This window comes from Cynocephalus volans, chromosome 9 (genome assembly GCF_027409185.1).
Source record: "Cynocephalus volans isolate mCynVol1 chromosome 9, mCynVol1.pri, whole genome shotgun sequence".
NCBI classification, from domain to species: Eukaryota; Metazoa; Chordata; class Mammalia; order Dermoptera; family Cynocephalidae; genus Cynocephalus; species Cynocephalus volans.
This window is the reverse complement of record NC_084468.1, coordinates 95,112,197-95,135,669: the sequence shown is the minus strand read 5'-3', so window position 1 is coordinate 95,135,669 and position 23,473 is coordinate 95,112,197. Positions and strand designations below refer to the sequence as shown.

The 23,473-nt window shown below is 34.1% G+C and overlaps 1 protein-coding gene across 1 annotated transcript in view; it reads left to right on the top strand.

Annotated features, from left to right (window-relative positions):
* Positions 1 to 23,473, top strand: part of COL25A1 (collagen type XXV alpha 1 chain) — a 429,426-nt gene that overhangs the window by 287,987 nt on the left and 117,966 nt on the right. The window contains exons 6-7 of the mRNA XM_063107468.1: positions 4,380 to 4,406; positions 4,545 to 4,571. Of these exons, the coding sequence (XP_062963538.1) occupies positions 4,380 to 4,406; positions 4,545 to 4,571 (54 nt within the window). The remainder of the gene's footprint in view (positions 1 to 4,379; positions 4,407 to 4,544; positions 4,572 to 23,473) is intronic.

Genomic DNA, 23,473 nt, shown 5'->3' with positions numbered 1-23,473 from the left:
GGTTCTTCAAAATGCTCCTGGAAAGATTTGTTTATCTTTTAATTCTATTTTTCCATGAGCTTTTTGAAATACTCTCATATCTGTAATTCAAATAGTCGTTAATTTGTATTACTGCCCATCTTTTAGTTAATACTAGTGAGTTTTCTTTTTAAACTCTAAAGACAAAAAACAAAACTTAAATGATGACCCAACTTTCATTTTAAAGGTTGATAATCAAGGTTTCCTTTCTTTAATTTGTGATGTTTTGACTTAGAAAAAAATACATGGCTCCCAAATTTTGAAATACTATCTGTGTTTGCTAAAGTAGCCCACTTTGTTCTTCATATTCAACCCATATTTTCAGTGAAGAGGGTCCAATTCAGAAAGAAGATTGGGATTTCAGTCCAAGCAGAAGAAAACACCTGCTGTTAATCCCAAGCACACAAGTGGGGGAGGAGTGTGCAGAGCAGCCACCACTGCTGTGAGTGGAGGGTTACCTCGGCTTTGCTGCTGCTATCTTGAGCTGGCAGGTGCCAGGATGCCATGCTGTCTGCTCAGAAACACCCTCTTTTGAAGGAGCAGTATTTATCGCTCAGTTGTGAATGCAGATTTTCATATGTTCATGAATTAAGCATCCTTGCTCAGGGAAAGCTGGCTACAGAGCTCTAGTTGACACACGTGGCTTTGCTATTAGTAGTTGGACTTTGCAAAAAGATTCATCTATGTTCCCCACTGTAAAATAACTTCAGAAAAGCTTTGACCTCAAAGATGCCACATAACCTAAAAAAGTGCCTTTAGGGTACTGCTCCCAATAAGAGACTTGGCCTCTGAAATGTCACCAGCAAAAGCGAGCAAAACTTTAAAGAGAAGCTTCGTGTGGTGTGTGTGTGTGTGTGTGTGTGTATGTGTGTGTTGATTGGCGAGGGGTCCACAGGAACAGCTGACCTTAGAATAGCTATATTTTCTAGAGGTTATTTTTTTCTCAGTGCTTGTATATAGAAAGTATTTGACTTTGCCACTAGACTATTTAGCTTTTCCAAGACAGGGACCACATCTTTCTGAATCAGCCTCTCCCACCGAATCCTCCACTAGTGCATAGAACATTGCCAGACTCTTTATGAACATTCAACAAATATATGTAAAAATCAAAATAGAGTTAAGTAACATGCTACTTACATCAAGACTGGAGCCTCCATTGTATTTCTTAAACTTGATGATAGTTATTTTTTGCTTTGGCTGTCATTTGTCCCACCACAAATAAAATCCTACTTGTATAGCATTAGTAAGCATTTTGTATGTGTTAAAATAACCAAATTAATTTCTTAAACTTAATTTTACAGATGTAGGCACACAGACTGTACTCATTACTCACTACTTGATTCACTGAAAATAATAAAAACATTGAAATTTTACTGAAAACAGCAAGAAAAATAATTTTCTTAGCTTCCTTCTTCAACAGCCAAGTCACTTTTGGGGTAAGAGAAAAAAGGGTTTTGTCAAGATGATCTCATTATCTTGAAATATAGCCCCCCCCCGCCCCCCCCCCCCCCGCTCCTCTTCAATTCCCTTTTCTCCCATTTTAAACTTGAGATCTTGGGGCCAGTGTCCATGACACTGTGGAAAATGCAATCAGGAGGCATTTCAGAAGACACTTGCTGAAGGCAGGCCCCAGATACATGAGCATCATTCTTCCTGAGAATCCAGTTCCAGAGCTGTGTTCCAGCACTTACCATCAAAACCACTGCATTTGAATTTATGCAGACTGGGTTAAAGTCCTAGCCAACTTGCTTACAAGAGGCCTAACATTGATAAGCTTTGAGTTTCATTTTTGGCATCTGTAAAAGGATTTTCATAGTACTTTCCTCATTGGATTGTAGAGAAGATTAAATGCTATAACAAGTGCAAGTTTTCTGTCAGTTGTAAAAGCTGCAAAATATAAGACATGATGCTTTTATTATTAATTTCATGATAATCTCCCAGATGTTACCAGAAGGGCCACAACGAGCATGGAGATTTGGTACAGTTTCTCTATAACTGGTACTTAGCTGAAGGATGTATTTTGGTAGGCAAAGCTTTGAACATTCCCACCTATAGTAACATAGCACTCTCCACTGGGACCCAGGATGGTGTACTTTCCTAGAACTTCAGCTTTACTTTTTGTACACTCTTGTATCTCCTGGTTCTGCTAAAAATGGAGGTGAGAGATTAAAGATTACTCTAAAATGCTCCACTCGAGTGGGCTGAACCCCAAAACATGACTTTGTCTTTAAGGCTAGAAAAGACAACAATTGATGCCTCTAGAATCAATATTTCCTGCTAGTATTTTTGTTCAGTGGTAAAGAAAATGTCAATGTGGCTAAAGAATAGACAGCTGCCCAATAAAATAGAAATTCCTAAAAAAAAAAAAAAGGCCATATATATATATATATATACACACACACACAGTCACCTGATTTATAATGACAGTAACACTGTACTGCAATGGAGAAAAGATGCATTTTCAGTAAATAGTATTTGATTAATTTGATATCCGCATGGGGGGGGGGAAGGTATCTTCACTTCTGCCTCATGTCATACACAAAATTAATTCACAATGAATGCATATCTAAATATGAAAGATAAAATAGTAACGCTTTTAGCTTTTATAATAAACATAGAAGAATCTCTTCATGATATTGGGGTAGGCAAAGATTTCTTAAGTGGAAAACAAGAAGAAATAACTATAAAGAAAAAAGCGTTAAATTGAGTTTTATTCACATTAAGAACTTCTATACATCAAAAATACCCCTAAGAGAATGTAAAGGTAGTACACATAGTGGGAAACTATATTTGCAGTAAATGTATCTGACAAAAGACTCATTCAGAATATGTAAGGAACTCTGATCTATATCTGTGTCTACCTGTGTGCATATGTTTAATGTATAATGAACTCTAATAAGTCAGTACGACAATTTAATTGAAGGACAAAACATGTGAACAGACAATGAAAAACGACAGAGAATGAAAAATGGCCAATAATTTTATTAAAAGGAGTTCAACTTACCAATCACTGGGGAAATACAAGTTAAAACACAATATAAAATTACTACACTCCCACCAGAATGCCTAAAATGGAAAAGATGGAAAATACCAAGTATTGGTGATAATGTGGGACAACTGAAATTCTCATACATCTTGGATGGGGGTGTATATTGTAAGAACCACTTTGGAAAAGTGTATGGCAGAATCTACTAACACTAAACACATATATACTCTGTAACCTAAAAATCTACTTCTAGACATATACCCAACGGAAATGCATACAATTTTTCACCCAAAAACATGTATTAGGATGTTCAGAGCAGTATATTTATAATAGACAAGACCTAGAAACTCCTCAAAACAAACGGTCATCAACAGTAAGATGAATGAATAAATTATGGTATATTTACACAATGAAATATTATAAAGCAGTAAGAACAGTTTACGGCTACTACACACAAAATTATGGATGAATTTCACACATATTGAGCAAAAGAGACTAGACATATACTTTGTTTCCATTTACATAAAGTACAAGAATAGGCAAACTAATCTATTCTGCCAGAAGTCAGAATAGTGGTTACTGTTGATATAGGATAGTGACAAGGAAATGTCACAACAGGAGCTTCTGACTTGCTGGTTGTATTCTGTTTATTTAGCTGGGTTGCACAGGTATGTTCAGTTTGTGAATTTTATTCAGCATATTATAAGCTTATGAAATACATATATGTGTACATATATAGACACACACACACACCTACTGTCACATTCTAGCCATTTTGTAATTATAGTTTAGAAATTAAAATTCCTTGAGAAACCTCATTGACAGCAATATCTCTGTGCCCTTTGCATGAATCTTTCTACTGACCTGTCTGATCTTTCAGGCTACAATATATATATATTTTTTTATCTTTCTCTTCAGCTTTATTGATGTCGATAATTTACCTTTATAGTCTGACACGAGACTATTTTTGGATAGTATTGTGCTTCCAATTAAGTTGTACTATCATTTTGAGAAAAATCATTCAAAGTTGAAAGAAAGGAATTGAATTAAAAATTTTTTAAATTTTATTTTATTTTGTCAATATACAATGTGGTTGATTATTGTGGCCCATTACCGAAACCTCCCTCTCCCCTCCCCCAACAATGTCCTTTCTGTTTGCTTGTTGTATCAACTTCAAGGAATTGTAATTGTTGTGTCTTCTTCCCTCCCCCCCAACCCCAGTTTATTTGTGTATTTATTTATTTATTTTTAACTCTCACAAATAAGTGAGAATATGTGATATTTCTCTTTCTGGGCTACAGTATTTTTTAATTAAAATTTTTTTCTCTTTCTCTCTCTCTCTCCGTTTTTTTTTTTTTTTTTTTTTTTTCCCCAGGGCCCTCCTGGTCCAAAAGGTGATAAGGTAAGAAAACATGTAGCAGAAACAATTAAATACAAATCCATAATGGCATGACCTATGCTGTGTTATATTTTGACGTTTTTAATGAATATCACATATAGATTTTGGCTAAAACGATCATCTCACCTTCCTATTCTACAGGGAGAACAAGGTGATCAGGGACCTCGGGTAAGTTGTATTCTTCCTATCCTGGACAGAAAACTAGTTTCTAGCTCCAAATTAATTGAATGAAAGTAACCCAGATTCATAACTGCCTTTGTGCCAGATGGTTTAGTAATGGCTGGCAAACGTTCCAGACCACCTGTAAATGAAAAGCTTTAACAATAATTAATGTGTATATCCTATGCATTATCTTAACTTGATGTCTATAAAAAGAACATTCTGCAATAATTAGACCTACTCATTATGGGCCAGAATCACTTCTAAAAATTAACATCCACCACCTCTCTAATAACTGTTGTGTCCTTCAGGTTTGAATGCATTGTTTTGCAACATAGAGGCCATGTGTGTTTCTCTTAAGTTTAGCCTTTTTCTGCAGTTAAACCTTACATGCTATTGAATAAATATGTTTTATTATAGATAAAAATAATGCATTTTACATATTCTCATCATAAGTTTGAATAATACTTATTTGAATTTCTTGTGTTTTATAGATTTTTAAGCAGATGAAATGTATAATGTAATTTAGCATTGCAGGGAAGAGGGGCATTCTTTTATACTTCTCAAATGTGGCCCTTTTAACCATTATAACACAATGGTGAATGCTTTGTTGTTACCTTGGTAGTGCCAAGATCTCTGCTTCACATCTGTGCCTTATTACCCAAATGTTCAGACATACTGTTCCAATGATGTAGTGGCTCTGTTCAGACATACCTCTCAATTTTCTCATGTCACTATGCACAAAAGCGAGTATTTGGTTGAAGTGAGTAATTTTTTACAGTAGAAAAGCACATTTAAAACTTTCAGGTTGAAAACAGAAACTATGTAGGTCTTTCTGTAAAATGTACTGTGCTTAGTTAATTATTGAATTCATTAATAATGCATAGAGGTTTTTTTGCAAAAGATGCAATTGATGCTAATTTGAAAGGTTTGCAGTCTTTCTATCTCTTCATGTTTCTTAAACTAGGTAAAAGTTATGCTGTGATTTACTTTCCCTTCTATTCAGCTGCTTCTTCATATGAAAAATAATGATTATCCCTCAGAGCATTTTGTTTCTTGTGGCAGTTATTTTCTTGATGACTAGCTTCAAGCTAAAAGCTCATCCTAATGGTCAGGGAGATTAAACATCATGGTATCTCCTGTCATGGATGTGAATGGAATAAAACTCTCATAACCTTAAATGATTAGAATATAGCCACTTGCTTGTATGTGGTGATTATTTCACATGGCATGTCTCCACATACTGAGTATCATTTCTTTCGACACTCAATATCAAGATCACTCATCTTGCCCTTCCCAGGTAAGAGGGAAACTGTTTCCACTCTGAGAAATCTTCTTTTGGCAAAGGAAGTGAAGGGGTGGCTCACAGCTTAGCTGTCGTCAGTATGCATGCAGTCCTCATTTTCAAAAAGGTGTGTTGGCTTTCATCGTTACAGAGTGATGATTGATTATAAAGCTAGGCCAAATTTTCAGAATGAAACCTGAAACCATCTGAAATTCACCTGGTTTCATGTTGCATTACAAACTAAGACTTGGACCAGTTTTCCTGAAAGTTTGGCCAAAGTTCATGAACTACTTTGACAAAGCCAGACTGCCTTTCATACAGATTTCAGCCAGTTTTCACACTGATGAGGGCCAAGTTTCACACAATTCAGAAGCCGTTTAGCATTTCAGGTGGAAAGTGGCAAAAATTGATCCTATTTTCCCCTAGCTTTTGCTTTACACTGAAGGAATTTGGATTTACTTCATAATGTAGGGTGAATCTTCATGGGTAAGAATCTAAATGTCCTAGGAGGTATATATGAATGAGAATGTGAACCTAGTTGAATTGCCAGACTTTTATCAGATTCCTAATTTAGAAACAGAGCAGGTGACATTTGGTGCTCTTAGAATGTTATAAATATTACTCCCCAGTAAGATAGTATTGGCTACTTATTAGGAAATTTATCATATCAAGAGAGCAAAATTAAGGTTTTATATTTCCAAAAACATCAAAAGTAAGTTAGAACTAGGAAAGTCTTTAATTTTAATGAAAATTAAATTTACCCACATCCTTTATTTAGACGCACTATCACAGCTGATGCCAACTGGAGGCTCTCTTTTTAACCTTTGTGTTTGAATACCCTCTCCATTTCATCCTGTCATAGATTTTTAATTCCATTTTGGTTCTGACAACTTTCACAATATACTGAGCATCTAACCATGTTCAAGATACTGTGCTTAAAACTACGGACACTAGATATGTGTCTACTTCTCTCTGTCTTCTATTGTCACCAAATTCAACCTACTATTATCTTATGTTCTTGATTACTGCAGTGGTTTTCCAATTTATCTTCCTGCTTCCACTCTTGACCCTGTATAATCCATTTTCTACACAGCAGCCAGAGAGATTGTTTTACATTGTGAATTAGATCATGTTACTCCTTTTTAAAATCTTAGAATGAAATCCAAACCACTGTGCTGGCCTTCATGGACTTTCAAGGTCTGGCCCTGTTCACCCACCTCTACAGACTAACCTCACTCTGGCCTTTCCCTCCACCCACCACCTCCAACCACACTGTCCTCCCTGTGACTGTACTTATGCACAACTCAACAACTTTCTATTTGCACTCTTCTTTGATTGGGTGCCTCTTATTGAGATTTCATCTCCTGTGTTGCCTCCTCAGGGAGAACTTCCATAACCTCCTAATCTAAGGATGAGATTATCCTATTTTGTTTATTTACTGGCTTGTAATCTGTAAAACATGCCCCTCTATGCACCTTAGAACTTAAACTCCATGAGAGCAAGGGCCTGGTATATCTTGTTTGTATCACCTTCACATAGAATAGTAAAGACTCAAAAATATTTGTTGAATGTATAAGTAAAATATTATTATATCATTATTGCCCTCAAAGAGCTGGAAATCTCATGGGTGCTTGAATAAGAAAACTATGTGGTTGAATGTTATGTGCCTTAAATAGCTATATCAAGAGATGCTAGAAAAGGGAAAATTCTGTTTTAAATAATCATTGGAGACTGTGGAAGAGGTGAAGAGCAAGACAGTACACATTCTAGGAATAGGAAATAGTATAAACAATATTATACAAGTAGAAAGTGGCAGGATTCATTTAAGGGATGTACTCAAAAATCTTCAATGGCTCCCTATTGCTTACTATATTAGACATTTAAAATGTTCCATAATGTAACTTCAATCAGAAAGTTTCAGCCTATATGATACAATTTTTTCAATATTTAACCTATTTCCTTTGCAGTATTCCTAGTAGAGGCAAAATTGATGAGAAAGAAGTCTTGAAGCAGAAAGTAGGAGATGGATTTGGTCTGTGTTGGATTTACATCCAGGACATCTGACCATGGTTGGAATTGTGGCCAGATTGAAGGTGTCTTTTTTAAAAAAGCAGTCAGGAAGTAAAAGTGAAAGATATGAAGATGAAAATTCAGCAAAAGTCTTGGCACTAATTAGAGGTAGGGGTTGAAGTTAAAAAAGAAGAGATAGAGCTAAAGTTTCTGGCTTGATCCTTGATAAAACTGGTCAGAAGAAAGTTGGGAACATAAATGATAAGTTGAATTTTAGTTATTTTGGATTTGTGATCTTGATAAGATAGTTCACTGGAATAGTGTAGCAAATAGAAACATGAGATTAGAATTCTGAGGTGGTACCATAACTGGAGGTAACTGTTATATAACCAAATTGTCACAGAGCAAGAACTGAAATCATAGGATTAGAAAAATGGTGGGTGAAAGAGTGAGGAAAGAAGTGCCCTAGGACAGAATCTTTAGAAATTTACCCCCATTTAGGGGATGGGATGAGGAAGGACACTCACCAGTAGAGAGAGAGCCTTCACATGGAAACCCAGGACACTGCAATGTGTGAACACCAGAGGAATAACCCCTTAACAAAAAAAAAAAGGATGGCCAACAGAATGTTCCTAATAAATAAAAAAAGGTGAAGTCTTTAAAAAGCTTTTGGATTCTGGTGTTTTGAAGTCATGGGATATTAAGGGAGTGCATTTTGTTAAGTAGTGAACATGGAAGTAAGATTGCAAAAAGTTAAAAGGTAAATGGTAGGCAAGTTGACTATCTTTGAATACTGTTGGTGGTATATGATTTAATGCAGAGGAAAGTGGGCTCACTTTTTTGGCATTAGCTTTCTTCCAGTATACATTGAGTCAATTTTAAGCCTACAATTTCAGGTGTAATATAACAACTATAAATATCATTTGGTTTTATTCTATGAGGCACTGAGTTGTTAGATTTCCACAGATGAATGCTCGTGACATTACAATTGCACTTCCCTCCTTGATTCCTGGGGAGAGGTCATTACAGACTTGCCATTAATCTTCAGTTCATTTTTGCAGTCAAACTTTGCACTTTCGCAGTTAGGCCTTTAGCCTGTAGGGCCAGGACGGTGCTTTATCTGTGCTGTCAGTCACCAGGCCCATACTCGATTTTCTTCATTCCATCCTCATAGCTGTGAGGCTATGACCTTTCTGTATTCAAGTAGAGATTGGATGACCTGCTGTAAAGAAGTTGTAGGGAATTCGTAGACTGAACGGAAGTTAGACTAGGAAATAACACCTCGCATGATAATTACAATTGCTACTTGCTTAGTCTTACAATTTGCTGAATGCCTTTCTAGGTTAGTTGCACACATCATCTCTAAGCTTTACTACAGTTCAGTGAGATGGCCTATCAGAAGAAAAAATAAGAAGAGGGGATGCAGTAGAGTGAAATGATTATCCACACAGGCTACAGTCAGGCTATATGGATCAAATTCTAACTCTAACACTGTCTGTCTCTATGGTTATGATAAGGACTAATAAAATAATGTATGAAAGATGTATAATAAGCCCTCAACAAACCATAGCTGTTTATTATATTTTACATGAGGAATCTGGAGTGATTCTCAAATTGACACAGTTTGTAGGTGGTAGAAATGGGATTCAAACCCAGCTCTCTCAGCCTCTAGTCTGTGCTATTTCCAGTGGAGCAGACTGCTTCCTGTCAATAAGGTAGTTGTTATAAAGTCATCAACATCATTGCAAAAGGATAGGAGTTACAGAAATATCTGTGGTTAAAATAGTAACAATAATAAGCAATTTTATTGAATTTTTGAAATATGCCAACCACTCTATGAAGACATACCTTATTTCAACAATCCTATGAAATAGTTAATTTATTATCCCCGTGTAATAGATGAGGAAACCAGGACTTAGGTGACAGACAATTTTAATATTTTGTCTAAGATAACAGTCAGTCAGTGGCAGAACCAGGATTTGAACCTAAGTTCTTACAGATTACATTTTCCATATATTCTCTCATTTATCTTCCAAAGTAATTCTGTGAGTTAGTAGAACAAATATGGCCACTTTTTACTTTCCGATGAGGATTGAACTCAAGCAGGTTAAATGACTTGTTCAAATTCTTCCACACATATCTATTAAAAGGCAGTGCCAGGACCCACTCCCAGATTCAAGGTTCTGCTGTCTTTTCACAATGTCAAGCCACTTCCAGATGGCTGCTGGGAATATTTTCAACATTAAGATTCCATGCCCCAGTATAAGATAGAAAGAGCTGGGGAACACACAAATAGGTGGATCTGTTTTCTTTGGAATCATGATGGACCCAGTCTATATGTTCCATGTACTTCAACCCTGCAAAAAACGAATGAATGAATAAATGCTGCATAGTAATACCCTAGAACCTCTGTTTAAGGAGCATAGAGAGGCAAGGCAATGTTGACTCCCACCTAAGGAATGTAAGTATCCAATTGCCTTGTTATAATACAGGTTTTACTTCTCAACTTGAGGGCATCAATTTGAAAATTGTATAATACCAAGATTCTGGTTATAATTGCTGTTAGTATTTTTTTTTCTTCAGAATTCCCAAATGAATGAAGTCTGTTTTCATCTGTTCATAAATGCTGTGTTTACATGTTCTATAAGATATTCTGTTGATTCTGCTTTTATTCTGAGCCTCTCTTTGCAAAAGATTGAGTTACATTTCTTGATCAGTAACAGAACCTCAATGTCAAGTGTAAAAGACTGAAGACTTTTAAGTCTTTTCCCATGGTCATCTATACTCGCTACTACTACCACTATCTCTCTTTATCATGAAAGAGGACTTTTGGTTTTCCCAGTTCCTAAGGGCCTCTGCCCTCACTGTGAACCACAGCTCTGGGAATCACAATGATACCCAGGGCTTTGGTGATAGTGGCTCATATTTCTTTTGTCTGTCTTAGTGACTTAAAAACATAGACTTAAAAACAAGCAAAGCTATTTTAATGTTTCATAACGTCTTTTTAAATCAGAATACTATATTGTTCTGAATTGTGGCAAACTTATTACTCAAGCTTAGGCAATAAAATGAACAAACATCATGAAGTTATATTTGACAATATATTAATCTTCTAATCAGTTGGCTACCATCACCTTGCCAAATAACAGAGAGCCCTGATAAATAAGAGATTTAGTAGTTATTGGTCTCCACATCATCAGCCAGCAGCTGGTTTTAAATTAGTCCTAAGCTCCACAATTTCTATAAGCCACCCAGGAGCTCTGCTTAGTTATTTTCATAAAATTCTTTTCTTCTCCTAGTGTACTCAAGTAAATTTTCATAACAGCTGGGACTATGCAAAACTGATAGCATCTTAAAAAACATCTTTGGCAAGACAGATTAAGTTCCAGAAAAGGAAAGCATTTAGAAGTTTATTTTATTATCTTAACCTTTGTTGACTTGAATGATTAAACAGATTCTTTGGCTCTGCTAAAACATTTAGGCCTGGATATTAATTTGATGTTCTTATTTATTTAACCCTTACCTTTCTCTTTAGCCTTAATGAATACACTACTCTTTTGGTACTAAATGTATTGACTATTAAGAGGGAATGGATTTAACACAATGAAAAGAAATAAATTGTGAGAAAATTATTTTAATGCTTTCCAGATTTAGCAGAAGTTGGCATGGAAACCGAAACCTCATTAAGATTTGCAAATGTTCTCGTTATATTTTCTAATCAGTGTTTCCTTTTGAGTGTTCTCTGTCATACTTCAAACCACTAAGAGTTGAATCCGGGAACATTTGTAAATTCATACTAATGTGGATCAGTTTAGAAAAGAAATTATTTTGGGGGGGGAGGGAGAAGGGAGGGAGGTTTTGGTGATGGGGAGCATTAATCAGCTACAATGTATATCGACAAAATAAAATTTAAAAAAAAAAAAAAAAAAAGAAAAGAAATTATTTTGGCAAACAATGGCTAATGTGTAGACAATATTTCCTTTGGAATTCAGTGTTATAAGTTATATCTCAAAGTTATTGGTTGAGTGGCTGGGCTCATCAAATAAGAAAAAAAAAGGTATTAGGAAAGGATCGGGAATGACTTCACCTATTTTATATCACTTTTAATCTTGTACATTTTTCTCCAGTGTAAAAGAATATATATATATATATATATATTTTGTGACCAGTAAGGGGATCGTAACCCTTGGCTTGGTGTCACTCACACCGAGCTCAGCCAGTGAGTGCACCGGCCATCCCTATATGGGATCCGAACCCACGGCAGGAGCGCCACTGCACTCCCAGCGCCGCACTCTCCCAAGTGAGCCATGGGATCAGCCCTAAAAGAATATATAAATAAATCTCTTTCTACTCAATAACTATAGTAATCCAGTTGAGTAAACTTTTACACACAATATTTGGAAGTAAAAGGGAACATTTTGCAAAACTCTTACATTATACACCCCCCCACACACATACAACAGTGTGAGATACGAGCCCTTAACTGAAAATCCTATTGATGACCACAGAGATATTAAATATTAAATGAAACCAAAATCCAATCCTAAGCACATCCTCTGACAAAGAATTCTGGAGAATAATGCAAACCAGTTTAAATAACCATCAGATTTTCTTTTTGTCTTTTGAGTGCAGTGAACTTCATATTCAAATAATTATTTCATTCCATTTTATGGAGTAAAGGAAAGATTTTATTTGTCCACGCTTTTATACTCATTGCTTATATAAACTGCAACACTCTTTTGTGTTTTTACATGACACATATCTGGACATATACCTTACAATCTTTTCAGACTAATGTGTACTGTTTTACATTTTTCTTGAAATTGAGTAAAATGACAGATTTTAGATAAAAGAGAATATATACATATATATATTTAATATTATTTCATTTATATTTCTGTTTGAATTTTTGCAAATGTTTTCTGTGAAATACTGGCTAAATGACTTAGATTTCCTTGATGAGTAATACTTTAATAATTCTCTCTCAAATATGAAACTGTACAGAAGATTTTATTCTCTTTGTCTTCTATTTAAACAAGCTAATTATCACTTGAATTTAAACATAAGACTCATAGATTCATTAATTCATATAAAGCTATGGAGCTATGATTTACACTAATGTCTACAACTGAAGCATATAATAAAATGTGGAAGAAAGGATAGATTTGGAGTGACTTTCTATAGGGAGAGAAAGTAAGCCTTTTAACAAACATAACTAAAACCTGTATTTGAAATGGACAAAAAAATCCAACTTACACTGCAGCTGATAATATCTATGAATAATGAGCATATTGCAAATAGAAATTACAAGCAATCTATAAGCAATTTACCTCAACAAAATTCAACATGATTACCATCATTCTTTTTCTATCACTCCCAAATGCAGAATTATAGTTGCAACTAGAAACGTTTTAAGTGATTTAACTTAATAGAAATCAAGAAAGTGTAAAACAGAGGATTTTAATGGTGCATCAGGATTTATAGAAGGCACTAGAGGGCAGGACTCTATTTTTGATTCTTCCCTTCAGAATAGGTGAAATAACAGCTTATGCATTGACAGATCATGTTCAGGAGGAATAGTTCCTGTATGTCTGAGTGAAATGGGTCTCTGGAAAGTCATTTAATGCCAGACAGCAGCATCCTTTCATAAGCATACCTGCACTAATGTGTCCAGCAGCTCCTTGTAGCAGACGCAGCCTGTAAATCACAGTTGGCAAACAGGACTGGCTTTGTAGGAAAAGGATGTCATTTGTAATGTCCTACTTCAAATGCAATTCTACAGTGACTCTGGAGAAAGTGAGAAGCTTTGCTCTTCATCTCTTAAAAGTCAGTTAAACTTTATTTGAAAAGTGTTGATATTCAGAGAAACTTTATTGACCACTAATGTTGTTTTTTTTTTAATAGCACAAATGGATGATTTAACATACACATACAAACACAAACAATAACAGCAGTAATAATATAACACTGTTGTTTTCACAGTTCCACATACCAAGAAAACTTCTGGACTTTCTTATCATGCTTTATTAGCTTGTGAATTTGGTATAAATCACAAGTGATGGAAAGGTGGTGTCAAAAACCTCCAACATAGCATCCAAAACATCAAAGAACTAGTGGCATAGGACGCTGTTTCCAGAATGGGTACTATAGTCAGCATCAGGCCTGAAGTAATTCATTAGAATTGAATTAAGATAGGGAAATTATGGCAGGTAGCAAGAAGAGAGAAAAATTGCCAAGGTGAAGTGACAGTGCTGTTCTGGCTTGAAGCCCATGTGATGTGACGCTAAATGGCAGGAACTGACTGTAATCTTAGGAAGTGCAAGGGAACAACAGGTGGTAATTCCTGCCTCATTCACCATGTCTTCAAAAGAACATGTCAGCCTAAACATTCTCAGTTTATTGGCAGGGGAGAGAAAAGTCTAAGAGAGGCACCATCAAATTTTTAACTAGGACTATATTCAACTGCTTTCTAAAATGTTTTTATTCTTTGAGCCTTTCATCAAGCTTATTATTTTGAGAAGGTAAATTAATCTCTTTATCTAGACTATTTAAATTGTAGCCCAACCTTGAAATATCTCATCAAAATCTTGATCTCATCATTGAGAGGAAGCTATCACCTTGTGAGATTTCCAGGACCGCTAAAGGAAAATTCTCCCACTGGCGAAGTAGGAAGTACGGAATGAAGAATGTGACTGAGGGAGTTATGCCCCCCAAATTTCATAGCAATGTATGAAATTTTGGGGGTTAACTCGATATATCTTCCTTAGCTGTTTTTTAAAAAGCATCTTTTTATTCAATGTGGCATTTCAGAATTAAAGAGAACATGTTAACTTTTAATAATTTAATGCTTAGTTTTTCTTCTTGCATGTCTTAGCACGCAAGGAAAACCATTTTCAGTATTCCTTTGCAAAGTTGGATAGAAACAAGCACAGTGACAATTCTTGACTATCACATCGAAGATTGCTTCCGGCTTCCAAGAGTCCCCTGACATATTTTGTCATACTTCGAGAGGAACAAATATTTCTCTTGACTTGAATGTTAGATAAAAGTTGGAGATATAATTCAGAAGCCTGGTGCCTTTTCTTAGATATCTTATTTCTTTATATTTCTTAGTGGTTGAGTAAGTCAGAAGTTTCCAGAATGTCAGCACCGGAATTTGCTTTTAGGAATATAAATGTTTTGGTCCAGAAGAGTCTCTAACGTATTCTTTGTGTTTAGCATATGTTATAGCAGTTCTTTATAATTTTTCAGGCTTGATTCTTCCTTACCCTCGATTTATTTTTATCTTACTGAACTTTGAGAAGGTAAACACTGTAAGGATTATAAATCAGTAGCATGGTTTTATCAGATGTTTTGAAAATCAGGAATTAGTGTGTCTTCATTAGTACGGTTGATATCCATCATATGGCAGAAAGCCACTAGCTACAATTTAATTATTTTTATTGATATTTTTAAGTTTCTTTTTTAGTATATCTGTTGTTTAAAGAATTTATAATCTATATAATTTTGACCATCACTATAATTTTGATGATGAAAACAATAGTAAGGAACATTTTACCTTTTAACAATCTGTTATTGTTTCTCTGCCAAATAGATAACCACTATGTTTACATTAAGGACTTCATTCCACTACACATCATTTTCATTTTCAGGCATAAACATACATTATTTCTACATTGACGAAATGAAGTGTCTAAAGGATCTGCAGTATTAGGAAACTCTAGAATACAATCTTATAAATCTGTTCTATTTTTGTTGCCTGTTTTGCTCACTACAAAATTACTTTGTCTTGCAACCTTTTGTTTAGTAATCATTTACAATTATTCAATAATATTGTAAAAGGAAATGAATTTTGAAGAGTTACAGGAAGAAGTGAATATCTGGAGATATATTAGACATTTTGGATTTGTTCAGAAAGTTAAAGTAGAGATTTACAACTTCACCCTTCATTTTACACTTTTAGGCAGAAAAGTCAAACAAAATGGAAATGGAGAAAGCTTGCTGTGTCACTAGAACAATGTTGAATGTTAATGCTGTAACTCTATCCTGGTCTGTGGTATTACTTCCACTGCTGGGTCATGTAGTTCTAATAAAATGTGTCAGAGAAGAATGCAAAGTTTGAATCATGGTATCTACCCAGAATTTTATATGGTAACTGTTGTTATAACTCAAGTTTTTTAGAATGTGTCCAGTGAAATGGCATGTGCCAACAGGGTTGTAGTTTGAGAAACTGTCACAACTTATATGGGATTTCTTTTTTAGGGTAGAGACTAACAATTTTGGTTGTAGTGTGGGGTAAAAGAATTCAATGTCTTCCTTTTTACTTGTTATTGAAATGTGTGTACTATTTTATGCAATCTTCTTTCCCTATTTTGAATTAATAATTTTCAATGGAACAGATTAGAGGCTGCAAACTGGTAGCCTGTGGACCAGATTCTGGTAGTAGATAAACTTTATTTGGTTTTCTTAAACTAGTTGCTACATTTTATTATTGAACAATTTCATATAAAATTTTTCCATAACAAATTTTTAAATTTTTCTTGAAAAATTAGAAGATCCAGCAGCATTGGGTCTACATTCTTTTATAATTTCAGTTGAGTCTGTCTGCTTTAGGTGGGGCATGCATTCTGCATTACACACAGTGACACACCCAGCCCTCTTCATTTGTTTATACATGTGTGCAATCCCTGTTGGCATTGGAGTTTGTGATACCTGGATTAGATATTAAGGTTATTTTGCTTCTGATATTATGATGGCAAAGTCTATCAAAATATGCAGACACGTAGGTCACAAAACAGTTAATGATAAATCATTTATTTTCTAAGAAAAAGGTTACATTATTGCCTTTAAAATAGTTTATATACTGTTTGTTTTAAAATTACATGGAATTCTTATACTGGTGATTGTTAATCTATGGTACTATAGAATTTATTTTATTAGCACACTGAGTCTGTTAAAAGGTTAACATCAGTACTAGTTCAAACTTGGTAGTTTTATGTCAAGATTCCATTATAATTTATGTTTTCTTTAAGGTTATTTGTTTAAAATATAAATTATAAAGTAACAGAATTTTAAAAACATTATCTCATTTGTATACAAATAGACTAGTAATTAAGACAATCAGCTTTGTATCATGAATATTCATAACCAATAAAAAATGTAAATAATGTTAAAATAAAAAATTTTAGTCCTTTAATTATGTATGTTTAAAATTAGAGACATTGCAGACTGAAGACTTGTATTTGAGCCACTTTTTTGAGGAAAATTGTGGCCTTAGATTTCAGAATTTCCTCTAGATTTTTTTTTTTCTTTTAATGTTTATTACTTAAGATGATCTGGTTTAGATATCTGTATCGGTTGTAACTGAAGCTCCTAGATATTTAGAATCATTATATAAATTTATTTGCATACGTTTTTTATTAGACCCAAGTAATTTCTTTATAATACTAGTCAGTATACTTCTAGAAACATTTATGGTTAAGGATTATATGTTTTCTGCGTTTTTGTTGTTCTGGTTTTATAGTTGGATGAATGGAATCATCTCCCCTTCCAAACATTTCTAACAAAATTTTCTTGTTGTGGCACCAATGAAAAACAAGTTTATGAATTGTTTGGAATTGCCCCTTATTATCTTAAGAGAAAACTAATTTTGGTCAGTATTATTTGACCCTTTTTATTCTCCGTGTCCTTATATAAATATAATGGTAATTGAAACCTGATTTCTCTGAGTGCAACAAATATTGAGTTTGAAAGAGTGGTCCAAAGGATTAGAAAAAGATAGCATAGAAAGGGTCCTATAAGGTAGATTATATTTCCTTTTATAGAAAAGCATTGTATGTATCTGAAACATTTTTTTCTTATAGTATTTTTAACTGTTTGGTAATATAGGAATAAAATTTGGCTTTTTAGTAGGATTGAAAATCATTTACCAATGCCAAAAAGGGTTTCTAGATAAATCTTGAATATTCTATTTTTAAAAAAGTCAGGGGGGCAGATAATATGGGTATGCGAAATTCACTTGTGACCCTATCAAACTTTCTCTTATAACTGTGAAATAAACTCATTTCACAGTGATCCAATTGCCTAGAAACCCCTATAGGCAATCTTAAGGTCATGGTTCCTGAGTTTTATTCAAATATCTCCAGTGACAAGTTTGTTCTCTTACAAAGCCGACTATTCTAATTATAAGCAGTTCTAAGATTACAAAGTAATACCATCATTCATTCAACAAATATTTATTGTCTCTTCTTTTAATCAACATCTACTCTTCTCTACTTCCTATATATGTAGTTTTAGTCTTGCCTTCTGAATTAGTTCCTCTTTCACATGACAGTCCTCCAGTGAGATTGTAGAAACACTGAATGAAGCTCAACCTTAAAATGAATGCTAAAGCCCTTTTATTCCAGTCCAAATGCTCATTGGCCACATCCCCCAACAAGGGATGGCCCAGCATAAACTGACTCCTCCCTGTGATGGTGGGGATTATGCTCTGTGCTCTATTTGAAATTCCTCTCCTATCCCATCTCATCTTCTCTTGTTTGAACCCCACTTTCTTCATCTACCCCTCATGTGACAGTTATGCCTTTTTATTGTCCTGGTGGTTTTCTGTACATGCTCCTGTCAGTCTATGTCCTCCTTAAAGGACTAAAAGCCCAGAAATTAAACATATACATCCAGGTGTGGCCTGGCATGAGTAAAGTGGGATATAACCTACCTGTTTATGTTAATGCAGCCTGGAATTAGGTTAGCTTTAAACAACATTGGCAGCCATATCCTATGTTAAAGTATAAGTTTATTAACTTAAATCCTATCTTTCCTTTTTTTTTTTTTTTTTTTTCCGTTTCTAACCCTTAGCTCCAATTGTGTGTTTATTTAGTTTGTTTATTGAATCCACACACTGTGCTTTAGTTTTATTCCCGTTTTATTAATATACTCTCATCGTTCCATCCTATTGAGGTCTCCACTAGGTTCTGATTCTGCCATCCCAAAAATATTATACCTCCTCTTCTCTCTTATTTTCTGGAGATTGAGATATAGATATAGAAACAGATTGAAATCATTCCCAGACCCAAAGTTTAAGAAGACTTATCCAGTTCATTGATACAGATGTGGGATCGATCAGTACTGAGGTCATGAACTGTGTGGCAAGCTAAGCACTATTATGTGGGTAGATTGTTCAACTAGTTAGAAATTCACTGTTTTTACTGGCCCTCAGTTCAGTTTTCTCAACTGAGTATCTGAGAATAGTACAAGAAACCTTGGCATACCTCTTGCTGTAATCCAGTTACATATGTACATTCATCTACTAATAACCCATTTTTTTTGGTCATTGTTGTTGACAGCTGGCCAGAATGGGGATCTGAACCCTTGGCCATGGTGTTATAACACGACACTCTAACCAATTGAGCTAACTGGCCAGCCCCTAATCCCTCCTTTTAAAAAAAGAAATAAAGATAATGTATTTTTGGTAGCTAGCTGGAAGATAGTCTTTTAAATTATTTTTAATATTTAATTTATAGATTTTCACGCACTATCCTTTTAATAATCTATTCTAGTCTTAACTTAGGTGAATACAAATTTTACCAATCTGTCTATATTTTGCAGAATCTACCTTCTTCCTTATTTTTTCTTCTATTACTTCTCCCACTTTTCCACAGTTCCTGAAAAATGATCTGGATGGTTGGGTAATTTTTTTGGCAAATGCTTAGTATTTTGAAAGCAATTCTTCAAGCTAAGATACATTTAGATTACTAAAGTTTTCACTATTAATTGCTTCACTTTTCTTGACATTTAATATGACCAATATTTGTGGCAATTTTTAATTCAAATAACTATTTTTTTTTCTGTTTAACAGAGAATTAGAAGATAAATAGGAACTGGTTGCTATCACTTTCTTCTGTCAGCTATGAACATTTTACTCTTAGGCTGAAAAAATAGGCCTATTCTTTATTATTCTTCTCTCTGATTCTAACTGGAAATATACATCGTGTTGCCCTTAGAACTTTCCCCCACTCCCCATGGGGTTAAGTGCTTCTGACACAGATCATAATGTTCCATGCCACTTTCCTATATTAATCCTTGGCTTGACTTTTACTTCCTTTTTTCTTTCCTTCCTTACATCTAATTAAAATGGTCATAACAAAGGAATCCCACAAAGAATGAGAGTGGAAGGGAAGTTAAGGGCCTAATAATTCACAAATTGGATAATGATGCCTTGTACAAAAATCGACTCTGCCATTTCCTTTGAAAATTTTTTTTTCTTAGTCAAGTTTGTTTTGTGCTATTTTTCCAACATTAACTTCCCCAACATTTCACAAGTCAATGAACATGGTCAATTATACAGTTAATGTTTATGAAGCTTCATCTCAGCTATATGAAATGTTAGGAAGCTTCATCCCAGAGCTGTAAGATGATAAATTATTCTTCTTCCCTTTTATGTTCTATAATTGCCAATATCCCATAACAAACAAGGAGATGGCTGACAGTCTCTATGTGAAAATAAGCAATTTAACTTCAGGAATGACATGATAGGTATACATCTTGTAATTTTTTAGGCACATATGGGAGTCATAAAAATTATAGCTGATGAGGTGGGAGAACTGGTTACTTACCTGAATATCCCAGTTGCCACCTGGTTTTTGAAAAGTAAACTTTGTTTCTTATGCATACTGAAATCAGACACTCATTCAGGAAAAAAATTAGATTTATGAAATACATCTGTATTTTGTAAGTTGAGCTATGGCTTTTAGATATTTTAAGACAAAGAATGAAAAAACAAACAAAAAATGAAAAAAACAAGTTTAAAAAAGTAAGAAAAAGAAAAAAAAGATATTTTAAGACATGAGAGAAAGTTTTTTTCCTTGGTCTTGATTGTGTATGCATTCAAACAGAACAGTGTCATTCATTTTTTTTTTTTTTTTTATTTACTGGTAAATAAGACAAATACATCGTTTAATATTTACTAAGTTGAAAGATCATGTTACATAGTAAATTAATTCATATGATCATAGGAAGAAAAAAATCTTGCTTCTTTTATATATGGGCAATTTCCTTTGATTAAACAGAATATTAAGTACATTTAAATAGAGAATTGACCGTATCAAAAATTGCACCCAAGGCTTAGCTTGAGCCCTTATTTTCAGTAATTTTCTAAGACAATTTAATCTTTATTTAAAAAAAAATTAATTTTAGTTGACATGTAATTGTACATACTTATGGGTTAAAATCTGATGTTTTAATACATATATGTTGTATAATAATCGGGTTAGGATAGTTAATATATCAGTCATCTCTAATCTTTGCTCTTGACATTTTTGGTTGGCTTGTTATCACCTAAATATTTGAAATTTGGAAGTAAAAATAAATTTGAGGTAAAAAATTGAATATTATCTGTATAGTTATTTCAAGTAAATTATATGTGCAAATAAATATCACTTTTAAAAATTAAATATAATGAACATTATAGAATGTGATATAGAATTCAATATAAAAAAAGTACTGCATTTCATTAAACAAAAACATCATCAACCACAATCAAGAAATTGAAACCAAAAAGTAGAAAGTTCATATTATGATTTCTAATATGCATGTCATCATAAAGTTTGTATTTAATTTCACAGAAGTCAGGAAATTCTGTTCTGAGATTCCCAAAGAAACCATAATTCTCACATAGATTGTAACAGCTTCTTACATTAACAGCTCAAATGATGGGATGCTTCCCAAACAGATCCATCACTTTAGGATGTAGTACTTCCTTTTCAAAAAGGAATTACACCTTGTTCTATTCTTCTTCCTCCTTGAGTATTATACAACAATCATACTTTGAAGTTTTTATGATTTAAAAATTGGTGCTCTGGATTACAATGTGTGATTGGTGCAATGAGAACTTGTAGCCCTTTTTTTAAATGCTAATGCAGCAAAATAAGGTTCCATTGACAGAGCTAAGTTATATTTCCTTTCTGAGGCAAGGCCCTTCTACAATTGTCTTGTTTCTAATTTAGCATTCGAGAACACTAGGTCAGAGATCTTTAACTGGTAGTCTTTGGGCCAAATCCAACTCTCAAGTATATTTTTGTTTGGACCAAAAAATGTTTTAAATTAAATCCGAATTGGAATGGTTACAAATATTTAAAATCTTAAGGATTTGTTTTTTTAAAAAACACTTGGATTTCTGGCTTCTCTTGAAGCAGGTGAAGATGTAGCAGCAGTAGATCTGCTGTCCCCTGTGGCGAAAATCAATTGAGTAGTTATTGTTTCTTTTTAGGTCCAGCTTCACCCTCCTATTCAGGCAAGTCTCCCCACTTCCTTTTGTTAAACCTGCTTTTTTATTTATGTTATCTGCTTATAATCATTTGAGTTTACTTCATATGCACAAGTGACATCAAATATGAATAAGGATGGGATGTTCAAACATACCCTAAATCACAATCAATTTTTTAGCCCCCTTTGGAAACATGCAAATTTCAGAAATACCTTCAAGCCACAGACACTGTTTTAGTTTTATGTGATTGAACAGACCTTGGGAAAATACTACAAAATTAGAATGAAACCTAAAGAGGGATATCAGAGAATAGAACCAGATTAACTAGTGGCAAAAGGTACCTAGAGTAGTACCACTGCAAGTAACACTACTATCTGGTTAACTTTTCCAAGTACTACTTTATCTTTTTGTTGATAAGGTCAGTTTTAAAGAGGTCAGTTATCCCAGAGGGCTGCCAGGTATTTCTGTGGACTAAACTTTACTTATGGAGGATGGTGAACTTTAGAGGTGGAGTAGGTAGTGCAAGGATAACTAGCCATCCATTATAGTTATCTACACCTGATGGAAGAAGAAAAGAGGCTACCATCCAGGGCACATGCTCAAGGAATTTTAAAGTCAACTCAGTCTAATATCATGCAAAGGAAATTTAGCAAATATCCATTAAACTAGAACTCTAGAGTTTCTAGGGAACAGCAGGACACTTATTCTTTCTCTCTCAGCATGAAAAATGCAAAAAAGTTGAATTTTTCTCATAGGCTACTGGACAAATGCCCATTTTCCCTTCATTATCAGGTGCCCTGTCAGCTAATGAATCCCCTATTTTCTTGGCGCTATTCTTTCCTGATCCATGCTGTGTCTCCTCTCCCAGATGTAACATATTTCCTTTCAGAAAATGAGTAGGGTAGATTCAAGTTGAGGTGAGTTCTTGACCTGGCAACTCGACTAGAGAGAACCCTAGGTTTTACGGAAATATAGATGCAAAATATTGTTGTATTACATGCTATTATGATACTGCACCATCTTAGAGGGAAGATTCCTTGAGAATTAAAAGACTATATTAGTTTGAACTCCACCATTCAAAATGTGTATTTCAAAGGTACATGAAATGAAATTCAAAGGGGGCCAAATTTAAGCTTGCTTTTGCATTATTTTTCTTAAAGGGAGGTTTAAGCAAATTATTATGCAGTGTTAGGTAATCAAATTCATATTCTGAACTTGACTTATGAAGAATTTTTTTATTTCATAAAAGAACTAAATTTTCACAGGTTTTCTTTTGCATTTACTTACAAAACAATGCTAATTGTAAATGCCCTCATTTATTCATTAAATAATTAATCTAAAGATATATACTAGATA